At 41.5% G+C, this 19,188-nt stretch overlaps 1 protein-coding gene across 5 annotated transcripts in view; it reads right to left on the reverse strand.

Moving 5' to 3' along the window:
• Positions 1-19,188, reverse strand: part of LOC129826642 (amyloid-beta A4 precursor protein-binding family A member 1-like) — a 171,899-nt gene that overhangs the window by 21,357 nt on the left and 131,354 nt on the right. For 3 of the 5 annotated variants that reach the window (XM_055887590.1, XM_055887592.1, XM_055887589.1), the window contains exons 6-7: positions 16,621-16,766; positions 14,100-14,132 (exon numbers count right to left, since the gene is read on the reverse strand). In XM_055887590.1, coding sequence (XP_055743565.1) covers positions 14,100-14,132; positions 16,621-16,766 — 179 coding nt within the window. The remainder of the gene's footprint in view (positions 1-14,099; positions 14,133-16,620; positions 16,767-19,188) is intronic. The other 2 variants (XM_055887594.1, XM_055887593.1) reach the window with 1 other exon arrangement.

Raw genomic sequence — 19,188 nt, forward strand, 5'->3', positions numbered from 1 at the left:
AGTTCAGTATAGTCTCTCTATAGGTAACAGAGAGACTGGTGTTAGTTCAGTATAGTCTCTCTATAGGTAGCAGAGAGACTGGTGTTAGTTCAGTATAGTCTCTCTATAGGTAACAAAGAGACTGGTGTTAGTTCAGTATAGTCTCTCTATAGGTAACAGAGAGACTGGTGTTAGTTCTATAGGTAGCAGAGAGACTGGTGTTAGTTCAGTATAGTCTCTCTATAGGTAACAGAGAGACTGGTGTTAGTTCAGTATAGTCTCTCTATAGGTAGCAGAGAGACTGGTGTTAGTTCAGTATAGTCTCTCTATGGGTAGCAGAGAGACTGGTGTTTGTTCAGTATAGTCTCTCTATAGGTAACAGAGAGACTGGTGTTAGTTCAATATAGTCTCTATATAGATAACAGAGAGACTGGTGTTAGTTCAGTATAGTCTCTCTATAGGTAGCAGAGAGACCGGTGTTAGTTAAGTATAGTCTCTCTATAGGTAACAGAGAGACTGGTGTTAGTTCAGTATAGTCTCTCTATAGGTAACAGAGAGACTGGTGTTAGTTCAGTATAGTCTCTCTATAGGTAGCAGAGAGACTGGTGTTAGTTCAGTATAGTCTCTCTATAGGTAGCAGAGAGACTGGTGTTAGTTCAGTGTAGTCTCTCTATAGGTAGCAGAGAGACTGGTGTTAGAACAGCATAGTCTCTCTATAGGTAGCAGAGAGACTGGTGTTAGTTCAGTATAGTCTCTCTATAGGTAACAGAGAGACTGGTGTTAGTTCAGTATAGTCTCTCTATAGGTAGCAGAGAAACTGGTGTTAGTTCAGTATAGTCTCTCTATAGGTAGCAGAGAAACTGGTGTTAGTTCAGTATAGTCTCTCTATAGGTAACAGAGAGACTGGTGTTAGTTCAGTATAGTCTCTCTATAGGTAACAGAGAGACTGGTGTTAGTTCTATAGGTAGCAGAGAGACTGGTGTTAGTTCAGTATAGTCTCTCTTTAGGTAACAGAGAGACTGGTGTTAGTTCTATAGGAAGCAGAGAGACTGGTGTTAGTTCAGTATAGTCTCTCTTTAGGTAGCAGAGAGACTGGTGTTAGTTCTATAGGTAGCAGAGAGACTGGTGTTAGTTCAGTATAGTCTCTCTTTAGGTAACAGAGAGACTGGTGTTTGTTCAGTATAGTCTCTCTATAGGTAGCAGAGAAACTGGTGTTAGTTCCGTATAGTCTCTCTATAGGTAGCAGAGAAACTGGTGTTAGTTCAGTATAGTCTCTCTATAGGTAGCAGAGAGACTGGTGTTAGTTCAGTATAGTCTCTCTATAGGTAGCAGAGAGACTGGTGTTAGTTCAGTATAGTCTCTCTATAGGTAGCAGAGAGACTGGTGTTAGTTCAGTATAGTCTCTCTATAGGTAACAGAGAGACTGGTGTTAGTTCAGTATAGTCTCTCTATAGGTAACAGAGAGACTGGTGTTAGTTCAGTATAGTCTCTCTATAGGTAACAGAGAGACTGGCGTTAGTTCAGTATTGTCTCTCTATAGGTAACAGAGAGACTGGTGTTAGTTCAGTATAGTCTCTCTATAGGTAACAGAGAGACTGGTGTTAGTACAGTATAGTCTCTCTATAGGTAGCAGAGAGACTGGTGTTAGTTCAGAATAGTCTCTCTATAGGTAGCAGAGAGACTGTTGTTAGTTCAGAATAGTCTCTCTATAGGTAGCAGAGAGAATGGTGTTAGTTCAGTATAGTCTCTCTATAGGTAGCAGAGAGACTGGTGTTAGTTCAGTATAGTCTCTCTTTAGGTAACAGAGAGACTGGTGTTAGTTCAGTATAGTCTCTCTATAGGTAACAGAGAGACTGGTGTTAGTTCAGTATAGTCTCTCTCTAGGTAACAGAGAGACTGGTGTTAGTTCAGTATAGTCTCTCTATAGATAACAGAGAGACTGGTGTTAGTTCTATAGGTAGCAGAGAGACTGGTGTTAGTTCAGTATAGTCTCTCTATAGGTAACAAAGAGACTGGTGTTAGTTCAGTATAGTCTCTCTATAGGTAGCAGAGAGACTGGTGTTAGTTCAGTATAGTCTCTCTATAGGTAACAGAGAGACTGGTGTTAGTTCTATAGGTAGCAGAGAGACTGGTGTTAGTTCAGTATAGTCTCTCTATAGGTAACAGAGAGACTGGTGTTAGTTCAGTATAGTCTCTCTATAGGTAGCAGAGAGACTGGTGTTAGTTCAGTATAGTCTCTCTATAGGTAACAAAGAGACTGGTGTTAGTTCAGTATAGTCTCTCTATAGGTAACAGAGAGACTGGTGTTAGTTCTATAGGTAGCAGAGAGACTGGTGTTAGTTCAGTATAGTCTCTCTATAGGTAACAGAGAGACTGGTGTTAGTTCAGTATAGTCTCTCTATAGGTAGCAGAGAGACTGGTGTTAGTTCAGTATAGTCTCTCTATGGGTAGCAGAGAGACTGGTGTTTGTTCAGTATAGTCTCTCTATAGGTAACAGAGAGACTGGTGTTAGTTCAATATAGTCTCTATATAGATAACAGAGAGACTGGTGTTAGTTCAGTATAGTCTCTCTATAGGTAGCAGAGAGACCGGTGTTAGTTAAGTATAGTCTCTCTATAGGTAACAGAGAGACTGGTGTTAGTTCAGTATAGTCTCTCTATAGGTAACAGAGAGACTGGTGTTAGTTCAGTATAGTCTCTCTATAGGTAGCAGAGAGACTGGTGTTAGTTCAGTATAGTCTCTCTATAGGTAGCAGAGAGACTGGTGTTAGTTCAGTGTAGTCTCTCTATAGGTAGCAGAGAGACTGGTGTTAGAACAGCATAGTCTCTCTATAGGTAGCAGAGAGACTGGTGTTAGTTCAGTATAGTCTCTCTATAGGTAACAGAGAGACTGGTGTTAGTTCAGTATAGTCTCTCTATAGGTAGCAGAGAAACTGGTGTTAGTTCAGTATAGTCTCTCTATAGGTAGCAGAGAAACTGGTGTTAGTTCAGTATAGTCTCTCTATAGGTAACAGAGAGACTGGTGTTAGTTCAGTATAGTCTCTCTATAGGTAACAGAGAGACTGGTGTTAGTTCTATAGGTAGCAGAGAGACTGGTGTTAGTTCAGTATAGTCTCTCTTTAGGTAACAGAGAGACTGGTGTTAGTTCTATAGGAAGCAGAGAGACTGGTGTTAGTTCAGTATAGTCTCTCTTTAGGTAGCAGAGAGACTGGTGTTAGTTCTATAGGTAGCAGAGAGACTGGTGTTAGTTCAGTATAGTCTCTCTTTAGGTAACAGAGAGACTGGTGTTTGTTCAGTATAGTCTCTCTATAGGTAACAGAGAGACTGGTGTTAGTTCAGTATAGTCTCTCTATAGGTAACAGAGAGACTGGTGTTAGTTCTATAGGTAGCAGATAGACTGGTGTTAGTACAGTATAGTCTCTCTATAGGTAACAGAGAGACTGGTGTTAGTTCAGTATAGTCTCTCTATAGGTAACAGAGAGACTGGTGTTAGTTCAGTATAGTCTCTCTATAGGTAACAGAGAGACTGGTGTTAGTTCTATAGGTATCAGAGAGACTGGTGTTAGTTCAGTATAGTCTCTCTATAGGTAACAGAGAGACTGGTGTTAGTTCAGTATAGTCTCTCTATAGGTAGCAGAGAGACTGGTGTTAGTTCAGTATAGTCTCTCTATAGGTAACAGAGAGACTGGCGTTAGTACAGTATAGTCTCTCTATAGGTAGCAGAGAGACTGGTGTTAGTTCAGTATAGTCTCTCTATAGGTAGCAGAGAGACTGGTGTTAGTTCAGAATAGTCTCTCTATAGGTAACAGAGAGACTGGTGTTAGTTCAGTATAGTCTCTCTATAGGTAACAGAGAGACCGGTGTTAGTTCAGTATAGTCTCTCTATAGGTAGCAGAGAGACTGGTGTTAGTTCAGTATAGTCTCTCTATAGGTAGCAGAGAGACTGGTGTTAGTTCAGTATAGTCTCTCTATAGGTAACAGAGAGACTGGTGTTAGTTCAGTATAGTCTCTCTATAGGTAACAGAGAGACTGGTGTTAGGTCTATAGGTAGCAGAGAGACTGGTGTTAGTTCAGTATAGTCTCTCTATAGGTAGCAGAGAGACTGGTGTAAGTTCAGTATAGTCTCTCTATAGGTAACAGAGAGACTGGTGTTAGTTCAGTATAGTCTCTCTATAGGTAACAGAGAGACTGGTGTTAGTTCTATAGGTAACAGAGAGACTGGTGTTAGTTCAGTGTAGTCTCTCTATAGGTAACAGAGAGACTGGTGTTAGTTCAGTATAGTCTCTCTATAGGTAACAGAGAGACTGGTGTTAGTTCAGTATAGTCTCTCTATGGGTAACAGAGAGACTGGTGTTAGTTCAGTATAATCTCTCTATAGGTAGCAGAGAGACTGGTGTTAGTACAGTATAGTCTCTCTATAGATAGCAGAGAGACTGGTGTTAGTTCAGTATAGTCTCTCTATAGGTAACATAGAGACTGGTGTTAGTTCAGTATAGTCTCTCTATAGGTAACAGAGAGACTGGTGTTAGTTCAGTATAGTATCTCTTTAGGTAACAGAGAGACTGGCGTTAGTTCAGTATAGTCTCTCTATAGGTAACAGAGAGACTGGTGTTAGTTCAGTATAGTCTCTCTACAGGTAACAGAGAGACTGGTGTTAGTTCAGTATAGTCTCTCTATAGGTAACAGGGAGACTGGTGTTAGTTCAGTATAGTCTCTCTATAGGTAACAGAGAGACTGGTGTTAGTTCAGTATAGTCTCTCTATAGGTAGAAGAGAGACTGGTGTTAGTACAGTATAGTCTCTCTATAGGTAACAGGGAGACTGGTGTTAGTTCAGTATAGTCTCTCTATAGGTAGCAGAGAAACTGGTGTTAGTTCAGTATAGTCTCTCTATAGGTAGCAGAGAGACTGGTGTTAGTTCAGTATAGTCTCTCTATAGGTAACAGAGAGACTGGTGTTAGTTCAGTATAGTCTCTCTATAGGTAGCAGAGAGACTGGTGTTAGTTCAGTATAGTCTCTCTATAGGTAACAGAGAGACTGGTGTTAGTTCTATAGGTAGCAGAGAGACTGGTGTTAGTACAGTATAGTCTCTCTATAGGTAGCAGAGAGACTGTTGTTAGTTCAGTATTGTCTCTCTATAGGTAACAGAGAGACTGGTGTTAGTTCAGTATAGTCTCTCTATAGGTAACAGAGAGACTGGTGTTAGTTCAGTATAGTCTCTCTATAGGTAGCAGAGAGACTGGTGTTAGTTCAGTATAGTCTCTCTATAGGTAGCAGAGAGACTGGTGTTAGTTCTATAGGTAGCAGAGAGACTGGTGTTAGTTCAGTATAGTCTCTCTTTAGGTAGCAGAGAGACTGGTGTTAGTTCTATAGGTAGCAGAGAGACTGGTGTTAGTTCAGTATAGTCTCTCTCTAGGTAACAGAGAGACTGGTGTTTGTTCAGTATAGTCTCTCTATAGGTAACAGAGAGACTGGTGTTAGTTCAGTATAGTCTCTCTATAGGTAACAGAGAGACTGGTGTTAGTCTCTCTATAGGTAGCAGATAGACTGGTGTTAGTACAGTATAGTCTCTCTATAGGTAGCAGAGAGACTGGTGTTAGTTCAGTATAGTCTCTCTATGGGTAGCAGAGAGACTGGTGTTAGTACAGTATAGTCTCTCTATAGGTAACAGAGAGACTGGTGTTAGTTCAGTATAGTCTCTCTATAGGTAGCAGAGAGACTGGTGTTAGTTCAGTATAGTCTCTCTATAGGTAGCAGAGAGACTGGTGTTAGTTCAGAATAGTCTCTCTATAGGTAACAGAGAGACTGGTGTTAGTTCAGTATAGTCTCTCTATAGGTAACAGAGAGACCGGTGTTAGTTCAGTATAGTCTCTCTATAGGTAGCAGAGAGACTGGTGTTAGTTCAGTATAGTCTCTCTATAGGTAGCAGAGAGACTGGTGTTAGTTCAGTATAGTCTCTCTATGGGTAGCAGAGAGACTGGTGTTAGTACAGTATAGTCTTTCTATAGGTAGCAGAGAGACTGGTGTAAGTTCAGTATAGTCTCTCTATAGGTAACAGAGAGACTGGTGTTAGTTCAGTATAGTCTCTCTATAGGTAACAGAGAGACTGGTGTTAGTTCTATAGGTAGCAGAGAGACTGGTGTTAGTTCAGTATAGTCTCTCTATAGGTAGCAGAGAGACTGGTGTAAGTTCAGTATAGTCTCTCTATAGGTAACAGAGAGACTGGTGTTAGTTCAGTATAGTCTCTCTATAGGTAACAGAGAGACTGGTGTTAGTTCTATAGGTAACAGAGAGACTGGTGTTAGTTCAGTGTAGTCTCTCTATAGGTAACAGAGAGACTGGTGTTAGTTCAGTATAGTCTCTCTATAGGTAACAGAGAGACTGGTGTTAGTTCAGTATAGTCTCTCTATGGGTAACAGAGAGACTGGTGTTAGTTCAGTATAGTCTCTCTATAGGTAGCAGAGAGACTGGTGTTAGTACAGTATAGTCTCTCTATAGATAGCAGAGAGACTGGTGTTAGTTCAGTATAGTCTCTCTATAGGTAACAGAGAGACTGGTGTTAGTTCAGTATAGTCTCTCTATAGGTAACAGAGAGACTGGTGTTAGTTCAGTATAGTATCTCTTTAGGTAACAGAGAGACTGGCGTTAGTTCAGTATAGTCTCTCTATAGGTAACAGAGAGACTGGTGTTAGTTCAGTATAGTCTCTCTACAGGTAACAGAGAGACTGGTGTTAGTTCAGTATAGTCTCTCTATAGGTAGCAGAGAGACTGGTGTTAGTTCAGTATAGTCTCTCTATAGGTAACAGAGAGACTGGTGTTAGTACAGTATAGTCTCTCTATAGGTAACAGAGAGACTGGTGTTAGTTCAGGTTAGTCTCTCTATAGGTAGCAGAGAGACTGGTGTTAGTTCAGTATAGTCTCTCTATAGGTAACAGAGAGACTGGTGTTAGTTCTATAGGTATCAGAGAGACTGGTGTTAGTTCTATAGGTAGCAGAGAGACTGGTGTTAGTTCAGTATAGTCTCTCTATAGGTAGCAGAGAGACTGGTGTTAGTTCAGTATAGTCTCTCTATAGGTAGCAGAGAGACTGGTGTTAGTTCAGTATAGTCTCTCTATAGGTAACAGAGAGACTGGTGTTAGTACAGTATAGTCTCTCTATAGGTAACAGAGAGACTGGTGTTAGTTCAGTATAGTCTCTCTATGGGTAACAGAGAGACTGGTGTTAGTTCAGTATAGTCTCTCTATAGGTAGCAGAGAGACTGGTGTTAGTAAAGTATAGTCTCTCTATAGGTAACAGAGAGACTGGTGTTAGTACAGTATAGTCTCTCTATAGATAGCAGAGAGACTGGCGTTAGTTCAGTATAGTCTCTCTATAGATAACAGAGAGACTGGTGTTAGTTCAGTATAGTCTCACTATAGGTAACAGAGAGACTGGTGTTATTTCAGTATAGTCTCTCTATAGGTAGCAGAGAGACTGGTGTTAGTTCTAAAGGTAGCAGAGAGACTGGTGTTAGTACAGTATAGTCTCTCTATAGGTAGCAGAGAGACTGTTGTTAGTTCAGAATAGTCTCTCTATAGGTAGGAGAGAGACTGGTGTTAGTTCAGTATAGTCTCTCTATAGGTAGAAGAGAGACTGGTGTTAGTACAGTATAGTCTCTCTATAGGTAACAGGGAGACTGGTGTTAGTTCAGTATAGTCTCTCTATAGGTAGCAGAGAAACTGGTGTTAGTTCAGTATAGTCTCTCTATAGGTAGCAGAGAGACTGGTGTTAGTTCAGTATAGTCTCTCTATAGGTAACAGAGAGACTGGTGTTAGTTCAGTATAGTCTCTCTATAGGTAGCAGAGAGACTGGTGTTAGTTCAGTATAGTCTCTCTATAGGTAACAGAGAGACTGGTGTTAGTTCTATAGGTAGCAGAGAGACTGGTGTTAGTACAGTATAGTCTCTCTATAGGTAGCAGAGAGACTGTTGTTAGTTCAGTATTGTCTCTCTATAGGTAACAGAGAGACTGGTGTTAGTTCAGTATAGTCTCTCTATAGGTAACAGAGAGACTGGTGTTAGTTCAGTATAGTCTCTCTATAGGTAGCAGAGAGACTGGTGTTAGTTCAGTATAGTCTCTCTATAGGTAGCAGAGAGACTGGTGTTAGTTCAGTGTAGTCTCTCTATAGGTAGCAGAGAGACTGGTGTTAGTACAGCATAGTCTCTCTATAGGTAGCAGAGAGACTGGTGTTAGTTCAGTATAGTCTCTCTATAGGTAACAGAGAGACTGGTGTTAGTTCAGTATAGTCTCTCTATAGGTAGCAGAGAAACTGGTGTTAGTTCAGTATAGTCTCTCTATAGGTAGCAGAGAAACTGGTGTTAGTTCAGTATAGTCTCTCTATAGGTAACAGAGAGACTGGTGTTAGTTCAGTATAGTCTCTCTATAGGTAGCAGAGAGACTGGTGTTAGTTCTATAGGTAGCAGAGAGACTGGTGTTAGTTCAGTATAGTCTCTCTTTAGGTAACATAGAGACTGGTGTTAGTTCTATAGGTAGCAGAGAGACTGGTGTTAGTTCAGTATAGTCTCTCTTTAGGTAGCAGAGAGACTGGTGTTAGTTCTATAGGTAGCAGAGAGACTGGTGTTAGTTCAGTATAGTCTCTCTCTAGGTAACAGAGAGACTGGTGTTTGTTCAGTATAGTCTCTCTATAGGTAACAGAGAGACTGGTGTTAGTTCAGTATAGTCTCTCTATAGGTAACAGAGAGACTGGTGTTAGTCTCTCTATAGGTAGCAGATAGACTGGTGTTAGTACAGTATAGTCTCTCTATAGGTAGCAGAGAGACTGGTGTTAGTTCAGTATAGTCTCTCTATGGGTAGCAGAGAGACTGGTGTTAGTACAGTATAGTCTCTCTATAGGTAACAGAGAGACTGGTGTTAGTTCAGTATAGTCTCTCTATAGGTAACAGAGAGACTGGTGTTAGTTCAGTATAGTCTCTCTATAGGTAACAGAGAGACTGGTGTTAGTTCTATAGGTATCAGAGAGACTGGTGTTAGTTCAGTATAGTCTCTCTATAGGTAACAGAGAGACTGGTGTTAGTTCAGTATAGTCTCTCTATAGGTAGCAGAGAGACTGGTGTTAGTTCAGTATAGTCTCTCTATAGGTAACAGAGAGACTGGCGTTAGTACAGTATAGTCTCTCTATAGGTAGCAGAGAGACTGGTGTTAGTTCAGTATAGTCTCTCTATAGGTAGCAGAGAGACTGGTGTTAGTTCAGAATAGTCTCTCTATAGGTAACAGAGAGACTGGTGTTAGTTCAGTATAGTCTCTCTATAGGTAACAGAGAGACCGGTGTTAGTTCAGTATAGTCTCTCTATAGGTAGCAGAGAGACTGGTGTTAGTTCAGTATAGTCTCTCTATAGGTAGCAGAGAGACTGGTGTTAGTTCAGTATAGTCTCTCTATGGGTAGCAGAGAGACTGGTGTTAGTACAGTATAGTCTCTCTATAGGTAGCAGAGAGACTGGTGTAAGTTCAGTATAGTCTCTCTATAGGTAACAGAGAGACTGGTGTTAGTTCAGTATAGTCTCTCTATAGGTAACAGAGAGACTGGTGTTAGTTCTATAGGTAGCAGAGAGACTGGTGTTAGTTCAGTATAGTCTCTCTATAGGTAGCAGAGAGACTGGTGTAAGTTCAGTATAGTCTCTCTATAGGTAACAGAGAGACTGGTGTTAGTTCAGTATAGTCTCTCTATAGGTAACAGAGAGACTGGTGTTAGTTCTATAGGTAACAGAGAGACTGGTGTTAGTTCAGTGTAGTCTCTCTATAGGTAACAGAGAGACTGGTGTTAGTTCAGTATAGTCTCTCTATAGGTAACAGAGAGACTGGTGTTAGTTCAGTATAGTCTCTCTATGGGTAACAGAGAGACTGGTGTTAGTTCAGTATAGTCTCTCTATAGGTAGCAGAGAGACTGGTGTTAGTACAGTATAGTCTCTCTATAGATAGCAGAGAGACTGGTGTTAGTTCAGTATAGTCTCTCTATAGGTAACAGAGAGACTGGTGTTAGTTCAGTATAGTCTCTCTATAGGTAACAGAGAGACTGGTGTTAGTTCAGTATAGTATCTCTTTAGGTAACAGAGAGACTGGCGTTAGTTCAGTATAGTCTCTCTATAGGTAACAGAGAGACTGGTGTTAGTTCAGTATAGTCTCTCTACAGGTACCAGAGAGACTGGTGTTAGTTCAGTATAGTCTCTCTATAGGTAGCAGAGAGACTGGTGTTAGTTCAGTATAGTCTCTCTATAGGTAACAGAGAGACTGGTGTTAGTACAGTATAGTCTCTCTATAGGTAACAGAGAGACTGGTGTTAGTTCAGTATAGTCTCTCTATAGGTAGCAGAGAGACTGGTGTTAGTTCAGTATAGTCTCTCTATAGGTAACAGAGAGACTGGTGTTAGTTCTATAGGTATCAGAGAGACTGGTGTTAGTTCTATAGGTAGCAGAGAGACTGGTGTTAGTTCAGTATAGTCTCTCTATAGGTAGCAGAGAGACTGGTGTTAGTTCAGTATAGTCTCTCTATAGGTAGCAGAGAGACTGGTGTTAGTTCAGTATAGTCTCTCTATAGGTAACAGAGAGACTGGTGTTAGTACAGTATAGTCTCTCTATAGGTAACAGAGAGACTGGTGTTAGTTCAGTATAGTCTCTCTATGGGTAACAGAGAGACTGGTGTTAGTTCAGTATAGTCTCTCTATAGGTAGCAGAGAGACTGGTGTTAGTAAAGTATAGTCTCTCTATAGGTAACAGAGAGACTGGTGTTAGTACAGTATAGTCTCTCTATAGATAGCAGAGAGACTGGCGTTAGTTCAGTATAGTCTCTCTATAGATAACAGAGAGACTGGTGTTAGTTCAGTATAGTCTCACTATAGGTAACAGAGAGACTGGTGTTAGTTCAGTATAGTCTCTCTATAGGTAGCAGAGAGACTGGTGTTAGTTCTAAAGGTAGCAGAGAGACTGGTGTTAGTACAGTATAGTCTCTCTATAGGTAGCAGAGAGACTGTTGTTAGTTCAGAATAGTCTCTCTATAGGTAGCAGAGAGACTGGTGTTAGTTCAGTATAGTCTCTCTATAGGTAGCAGAGAGACTGGTGTTAGTTCAGTATAGTCTCTCTTTAGGTAAGAGAGACTGGTGTTAGTTCAGTATAGTCTCTCTATAGGTAACAGAGAGACTGGTGTTAGTTCTATAGGTAGCAGAGAGACTGATGTTAGTACAGTATAGTCTCTCTATAGGTAACAGAGAGACTGGTGTTAGTTCTATAGGTAGCAGAGAGACTGGTGTTAGTACAGTATAGTCTCTCTATAGGTAGCAGAGAGACTGGTGTTAGTTCAGTATAGTCTCTCTATAGGTAGCAGAGAGACTGGTGTTAGCTCAGTATAGTCTCTCTATGGGTAGCAGAGAGACTGGTGTTAGTTCAGTATAGTCTCTCTATAGGTAGCAGAGAGACTGGTGTTAGTTAAGTATAGTCTCTCTATAGGTAACAGAGAGACTGGTGTTAGTTCAGTATAGTCTCTCTATAGGTAACAGAGAGACTGGTGTTAGTTCAGTATAGTCTCTCTATAGATAGCAGAGAGACTGGTGTTAGTACAGCATAGTCTCTCTATAGGTAGCAGAGAGACTGGTGTTAGTTCAGTATAGTCTCTCTATAGGTAACAGAGAGACTGGTGTTAGTTCAGTATAGTCTCTCTATATGTAGCAGAGAGACTGGTGTTAGTTCAGTATAGTCTCTCTATAGGTAGCAGAGAGACTGGTGTTAGTTCAGTATAGTCTCTCTATAGGTAACAGAGAGACTGGTGTTAGTTCAGGTTAGTCTCTCTATAGGTAACAGAGAGACTGGTGTTAGTTCAGTATAGTCTCTCTATAGGTAGCAGAGAGACTGGTGTTAGTTCAGTATAGTCTCTCTATAGGTAACAGAGAGACTGGTGTTAGTTCAGTATAGTCTCTCTATAGGTAACAGAGAGACTGGTGTTAGTTCAGTATAGTCTCTCTATAGGTAGCAGAGAGACTGGTGTTAGTTCAGTATAGTCTCTCTTTAGGTAACAGAGAGACTGGTGTTAGTTCTATAGGTAGCAGAGAAACTGGTGTTAGTTCAGTATAGTCTCTCTATAGGTAACAGAGAGACTGGTGTTAGTTCAGTATAGTCTCTCTATAGGTAGCAGAGAGACTGTCGTTAGTTCAGAATAGTCTCTCTATAGGTAGCAGAGAGGCTGGTGTTAGTTCAGTATAGTCTCTCTATAGGTAACAGAGAGACTGGTGTTAGTTCTATAGGTAGCAGAGAGACTGGTGTTAGTTCAGTATAGTCTCTCTTTAGGTAGCAGAGAGACTGGTGTTAGTACAGTATAGTCTCTCTATAGGTAGCAGAGAGACTGGTGTAAGTTCAGTATAGTCTCTCTATAGGTAACAGAGAGACTGGTGTTAGTTCTATAGGTAGCAGAGAGACTGGTGTTCTTACAGCATAGTCTCTCTATAGGTAGCAGAGAGACTGGTGTTAGTTCAGTATAGTCTCTCTATAGGTAACAGAGAGACTGGTGTTTGTTCAGTATAGTCTCTCTATAGGTAACAGAGAGACTGGTGTTAGTTCAGTATAGTATCTCTATAGGTAACAGAGAGACTGGTGTTAGTTATATAGGTAGCAGAGAGACTGGTGTTAGTTCAGTATAGTCTCTCTATAGATAACAGAGAGACTGGTGTTAGTTTAGTATAGTCTCACTATAGGTAGCAGAGAGACTGGTGTTAGTTCTATAGGTAGCAGAGAGACTGGTGTTAGTTAGTATAGTATAGTCTCTCTATAGGTAGCAGAGAGACTGGTGTTAGTTCAGTATAGTCTCTCTATAGGTAGCAGAGAGACTGTTGTTAGTTCAGTATAGTCTCTCTATAGGTAGCAGAGAGACTGGTGTTAGTTCAGTATAGTCTCTCTATAGGTAGCAGAGAGACTGGTGTTAGTTCAGTATAGTCTCTCTATAGGTAACAGAGAGACTGGTGTTAGTTCAGTATAGTCTCTCTTTAGGTAACAGAGAGACTGGTGTTAGTTCAGTATAGTCTCTCTATAGGTAACAGAGAGACTGGTGTTAGTTCAGGTTAGTCTCTCTAGTCTAGTTAACAGTGTTTCTCAACATCTCTCATACTGTAGTTATGCCGTTTTTTGGCCACTGCATTAAGTGGTTTTACAGTAATGTGATTGGTTGTAATGACAACCTGTGAGTATCCAGGGCCTGTTGAGAAACCTTGGGGTTAGTGTGACTACTTAGTGGGTTGGAAAGGAGAGAGCGTGTCTGTGTGTAATGTTAACCATCCACAGGACTCACAGTGCTAACAGCCTTACAATCGTTGCAAACCACAACACCAATAAAGAAACTTGTGCCAGAGAAAAAAAAACGTCTTCAAATACAACACAACTTCACGGAGTAAAGAACAGAAACCTGGCTGCGCGGCCATTTTCTGCATCCAGCAAATTCTATTGGTCTTCTTCCAAGCTTCAATTGTATTTATTTATTTAACCTTTATTTAACTAGGCAAGTCAGTTAAGAACAAATTCTTATTTACAATGACGGCCTACCCCCGGCCAAACCGGACGACGCTGGGCCAATTGTGCGCCGCCCCCTATGGGACTCCCAATCACTGCCGGTTGTGATACAGCCTGGATTCGAACCAGGGAGTGTAGTGATGCCTCAAGCCCTGAGATGCAGTGCCTTAGACCGCAGCGCCACTCGGGAGCCAAAAACGACTTGTCTTTACATCGTACTTCTATGTGTCCGTGTCGTTCTGCCCGCATGTTGTAGAAACTCTACAGGGGGAGGAGTCGGAGAATGTCCCACGTGGAACGAGAAAAATGGTGATGGATTTTAACAGACAGACCTAAGAATGGTGTACAAGTACATATCAACTGGATTCAGAGAATGCAGATAGTTAAATAAAAGAAGGGAAACAATACAGGATTAAGTCCCAACTGGCACCCTATTCCCTACATAGTGCACCACTGCCCATAGACCCTGGTCAAAAGTAGTGCACTATGTAGGGAATAGGGTACCATTAGGGACGCTAACACAGACGGATGCAGGCAAACATAACGGAAACACTGAACAGCCAATCAATGGGGAGTACCACACCTTCATCTTGTTTTGGGCTAATTTCTGGGCTGTCTGCTTGGAACCAACGTACAGGAGAATGGGTTAGACTGAAGCAGGACTCAGGCTCTGTGTGTGTGTGTGCGTGCGTGTGCGTGTGTGTGTGTGTGTGTGTGTGTGTGTGTGTGTGTGTGTGTGTGTGTGTGTGTGTGTGTGTGTGTGTGTGTGTGTGTGTGTGTGTGTGTGTGTGTGTGTGTGTGTGTGTGTGTGTGTGTGTGTATAGACTATAGGACTACAGTATAGACTACATGACTACAGTATAGACTACATGACTATAGTATAGACTACAGTATACACTACCATATAGACTACAGTATAGACTACAGGACTCCAGTATAGACTAGAGTATAGACTACAAGACTACAGTATAGACTACAGTAGACTACATGACTACAGTATAGATTACAGTATAGACTACAGGACTACAGTATAGACTACAGTAGACTACATGACTACAGTATTGACTACAGTATAGATTACAGTATAGACTACATGACTACAGTATAGACTACATGACTACAGTATGTACTTACAGTATAGACTACATGACTACAGTATAGACTACAGGACTACAGCATAGACTACAGGACTACAGTATAGACTACAGTATAGAGTATAGTATAGACAACAGTAAAGCCTACAGTATAGTCTACAGTATGGACTTACAGTATAGACTACATGACTACAGTATAGACTACAGTATAAACTACAGTATAGACTACAGGACTACAGTATAGACTACAGTATAAACTACATTATAGACTACACGACTACAGTATAGACTACATGACTACAGTATAGACTACATGACTACAGTATGTACTTACAGTATAGACTACATGACTACAGTATAGACTACATGACTACAGTATAGACTACAGGACTACAGCATAGACTACAGGACTACAGTATAGACTACAGTATAGAGTATAGTATAGACAACAGTAAATCCTACAGTATAGACTACAGTATAGACTACAGTATAGACTACATGACTACAGTATAGACTACAGTATAAACTACAGGACTACAGTATAGACTACAGTATAGACTACAGTATAGACTATAGTATAGACTACATGACTACAGTATAGACTACAGGACTACAGTATAGACTACAGGACTACAGTATAGACTACAGTATAAACTACAGTATAGACTACAGGACTACAGTATAGACTACATGACTACAGTATAGACTACAGGACTACAGTATAGACTACAGTATAAACTACAGTATAGACTACAGGACTACAGTATAGACTACAGTATAAACTACAGGACTACAGTATAGACTACAGTATAGACTATAGTATAGACTACATGACTACAGTATAGACTACAGGACTACAGTATAGACTACAGGACTACAGTATAAACTACAGTATAGACTACAGGACTACAGTATAGACTACAGTATAGACTACAGTATAAACTACAGGACTACAGTATAGACTACAGGACTACAGTATAGACTACAGGACTACAGTATAGACTACAGGACTACAGTATAGACTACAGTATAGACTACAGTATAAACTACAGGACTACAGTATAGACTACAGTATAGACTATAGTATAGACTACAGGACTACAGTATAGACTACAGGACTACAGTATAGACTACAGGACTACAGTATAGACTACAGTATAGACTACAGGACTACAGTATAGACTACAGTATAGACTATAGTATAGACTACATGACTACAGTATAGACTACATGACTACAGTATAGACTACAGGACTACAGTATAGACTACAGGACAACAGTAAAGACTGGTATGGATGTGTGTTGGAAGGTGGAGGGCTGATAAACCAGGAAAATGTTAGGAAGAGAGCCAGGTCATGTGACAGGTGAGTGAGGGGAAGTGACACGGTCATAGGTAGAAATGTACCGATGTTACTTAAAAAAAGAAAAGTAACAAATAATTAAAGAGCAGCAGTAAAATAACAATAGCGGGGATATATACAGGGGGTACCGGTACAGAGTCAATGTGCGGGGGGCACTGGTTAGTGGAGGTAATTGAGGTAATATGTACTTGTAGGTAGAGTTATTAAAGTGACGATGCATAGATCACTTGTGAGTGAGACGCTCCTAAAGCAGTATTTCATATTGAGACAGTATTAAACTGCTGATGGTTATTAGATAGATATTACCCACGACCAGTTAGAGGTGGGACTCTATCCAGAAGTTCCTCTGTAAGACAGTCATGTGGACTTGTCTACTGTCCACTAGGGTCAACTCAGCATATTCAACCACATAATTAAAGAATAAAACATTTAATCTGTCTCTCTCTTCAACTTGATGAGGCTGACGGCCTCCGGTTGTTCTATACATTCTACAGTATAGAGCTGTGTATTGTAGATGAGATCTGTGTCTGGTCTACAGTATAGAGCTGTGTATTGTAGATGAGATATGTGTCTGGTCTACAGTATAGAGCTGTGTATTGTAAATGAGATCTGTGTCTGGTCTACAGTATAGAGCTGTGTCTCTCCTCACCTTGATGTGGCTGACGGCCTCCTGGGCCTGCATCATACGGACGTTCTTGGAGGGCGTCTTGTCAGACAGCAGCTGGGTGGAGCCCAGGTAGTTAGCAGCAAAGATGATCCCATCGATCAGGTCCTCTGGGTCACACGGACCTGGGACTGGGGGAGGAGGGGATAGGGGAGTAGAGGTGGGGGAGAGAGAGGGGGTGGGGGGGAGAGAGAGGGGGTGGGGGGGAGGAGGGGATAGGGGGAGTAGAGGTGGGGGAGAGAGATGGGGTGGGGGGGGGGGTGGGGGGGTTGAAAACATTGAGGTTTGAACTGCGAATATTGTATATAAAACTTTGAGTTGAAATTTGTAACATTTTGAAATTATTATTGTCTAACACCTTGCCCAAACCGGCTGCACGTGTGCGCCATCGTGCGCTATCGTGCATACATGTATTTTGCCCCCCCACACCAAACGCGATCACGACACACAGGTTAAAATATCAAAACAAACTCTGAACCAATGACATTAATTTGGGGACAGGTCGAAAAGCATTAAACATGTATGGTATTTTAGCTAGTTAGCTTGCACTTGCTAGCTAACGTTAATTAGTCCTATTTAGTTAGCTTGCTGTTGCTAGCTAATTTGTCCTGGGATATAAACATTGAGTTGTTATTTTACCTGAAATGAACAAGGACCTCTACTCCGACAATTAATCCACACATAAAACGGCTAACCGAATGGTTTCCAGTCATCTCTCCTCCTTCCAGGCTTTTTCATAATTTAAATTATATGGTGAACGCATTTAAACTTTCATTGTATTACCACGACTACCGGCAAAACAGTTTTCGTCTTTCTATCACCCACGTGGGTATAACCAATGAGGAGATGACACGTGGGTACCTGCTTCTATAAACCAATGAGGAGATGGGAGAGGCAGGACTTGCAGCGCGATCTGCGTCAGAAATAGGAACGACATCTATTTTAGCCCTTGGTGTCGCAGACGCTCGTTGGCGCGCGCAAGCAGTGTGGGTGCAATAATTGAATAACATGGGTTTCTAAATGTATTTTGCGACGCTTGCGCACGCGACGTGTCCGGTCTGGTCAGCATGTTACAGTAGTCAGACAAATGTGACAATATGTGTAAAAAGCAAGTGGTCTCCTGACCTGAAGCAAAATGTAGCCAGCTAGAAGCAACATGCTAAGATAATCAGAGCACGCTGATAGCTAGCAAAGCATTTAGCAACCTCTTAGCTCCTCATGTTGAAATAATATATAGAGCTAGCTAGCTGTCAAATATACAAGTAAGTCAGCTAAGATTCTCTATGTTGAAATGTTAAGTTGAATAAGCTACATGAACATAATAAAGAGAGAGAGAGAGAGAGACAGAGAGAGAGAGAGAGAGACAGTGAGAGAGAGGGAGAGAGAGAGACAGTGAGAGAGAGGGACAGTGAGAGAGAGAGACAGTGAGAGAGAGAGGGGTGAAGTCTCTCTCTCTCTCTCTCTCTCTCTCTCTCAGCCTTCCATGACATTTAAAAATGCTGATCTGGCACTAAATCTGGCCTACACATCAGCATACCCCCACAGAGCGAGGTCACCCAAGCATTAACGTAACTAGAGAAAACCACTTTTCAAATATATTCAAATCTGTACTGGCAAAGCAAAGCCTAGTAAAGTAAAGCAGAGGAGGACAGGGAGGGAGCTAAAGGGAGGTCTACCATCTACATAGGTAGGGAGGGAACTAAAGGGAGGTCTAACATCTACATAGGTAGGGAGGGAGGACAGGGAGGGGACTAAAGGGAGGTCTTACCATCTACATAGGTAGGGAGGGAACCAGAGGGAGGTCTTACCATCTACATAGGTAGGGAGGGAACTAAAGGGAGGTCTTACCATCTACATAGGACAGGGAGGGAACTAAAGGGAGGTCTTACCATCTACATAGGTAGGGAGGGAACTAAAGGGAGGTCTTACCATCTACATAGATAGGGAGGAAACTAAAGGGAGGTCTTACCATCTACATAGGTAGGGAGGGAACTAAAGGGAGGTCTTACCATCTACATAGGTAGGGAGGGAACTAAAGGGAGGTCTACCATCTACATAGGTAGGGAGGGAACTAAAGGGAGGTCTTACCATCTACATAGGTAGGGAGGGAACTAAAGGGAGGTCTTACCATCTACATAGGTAGGGAGGGAACTAAAGGGAGGTCTTACCATCTACATAGGTAGGGAGGGAACTAAAGGGAGGTCTACCATCTACATAGGTAGGGAGGGAACTAAAGGGAGGTCTTACCGTCTACATAGGTAGGGAGGGAACTAAAGGGAGGTCTTACCATCTACATAGGACAGGGAGGGAACTAAAGGGAGGTCTTACCATCTACATAGGTAGGGAGGGAACTAAAGGGAGGTCTTACCATCTACATAGATAGGGAGGGAACTAAAGGGAGGTCTTACCATCTACATAGGTAGGGAGGGAACTAAATGGGAGGTCTTACCATCTACATAGGTAGGGAGGGAACTAAAGAGAGGTCTTACCATCTACATAGGTAGGGAGGGAACTAAAAAGAGGTCTTACAATCTACATAGATAGGGAGGGAAC

The sequence above is a fragment of the Salvelinus fontinalis genome, chromosome 28 (genome assembly GCF_029448725.1).
Source record: "Salvelinus fontinalis isolate EN_2023a chromosome 28, ASM2944872v1, whole genome shotgun sequence".
Taxonomy (NCBI): domain Eukaryota; kingdom Metazoa; phylum Chordata; class Actinopteri; order Salmoniformes; family Salmonidae; genus Salvelinus; species Salvelinus fontinalis.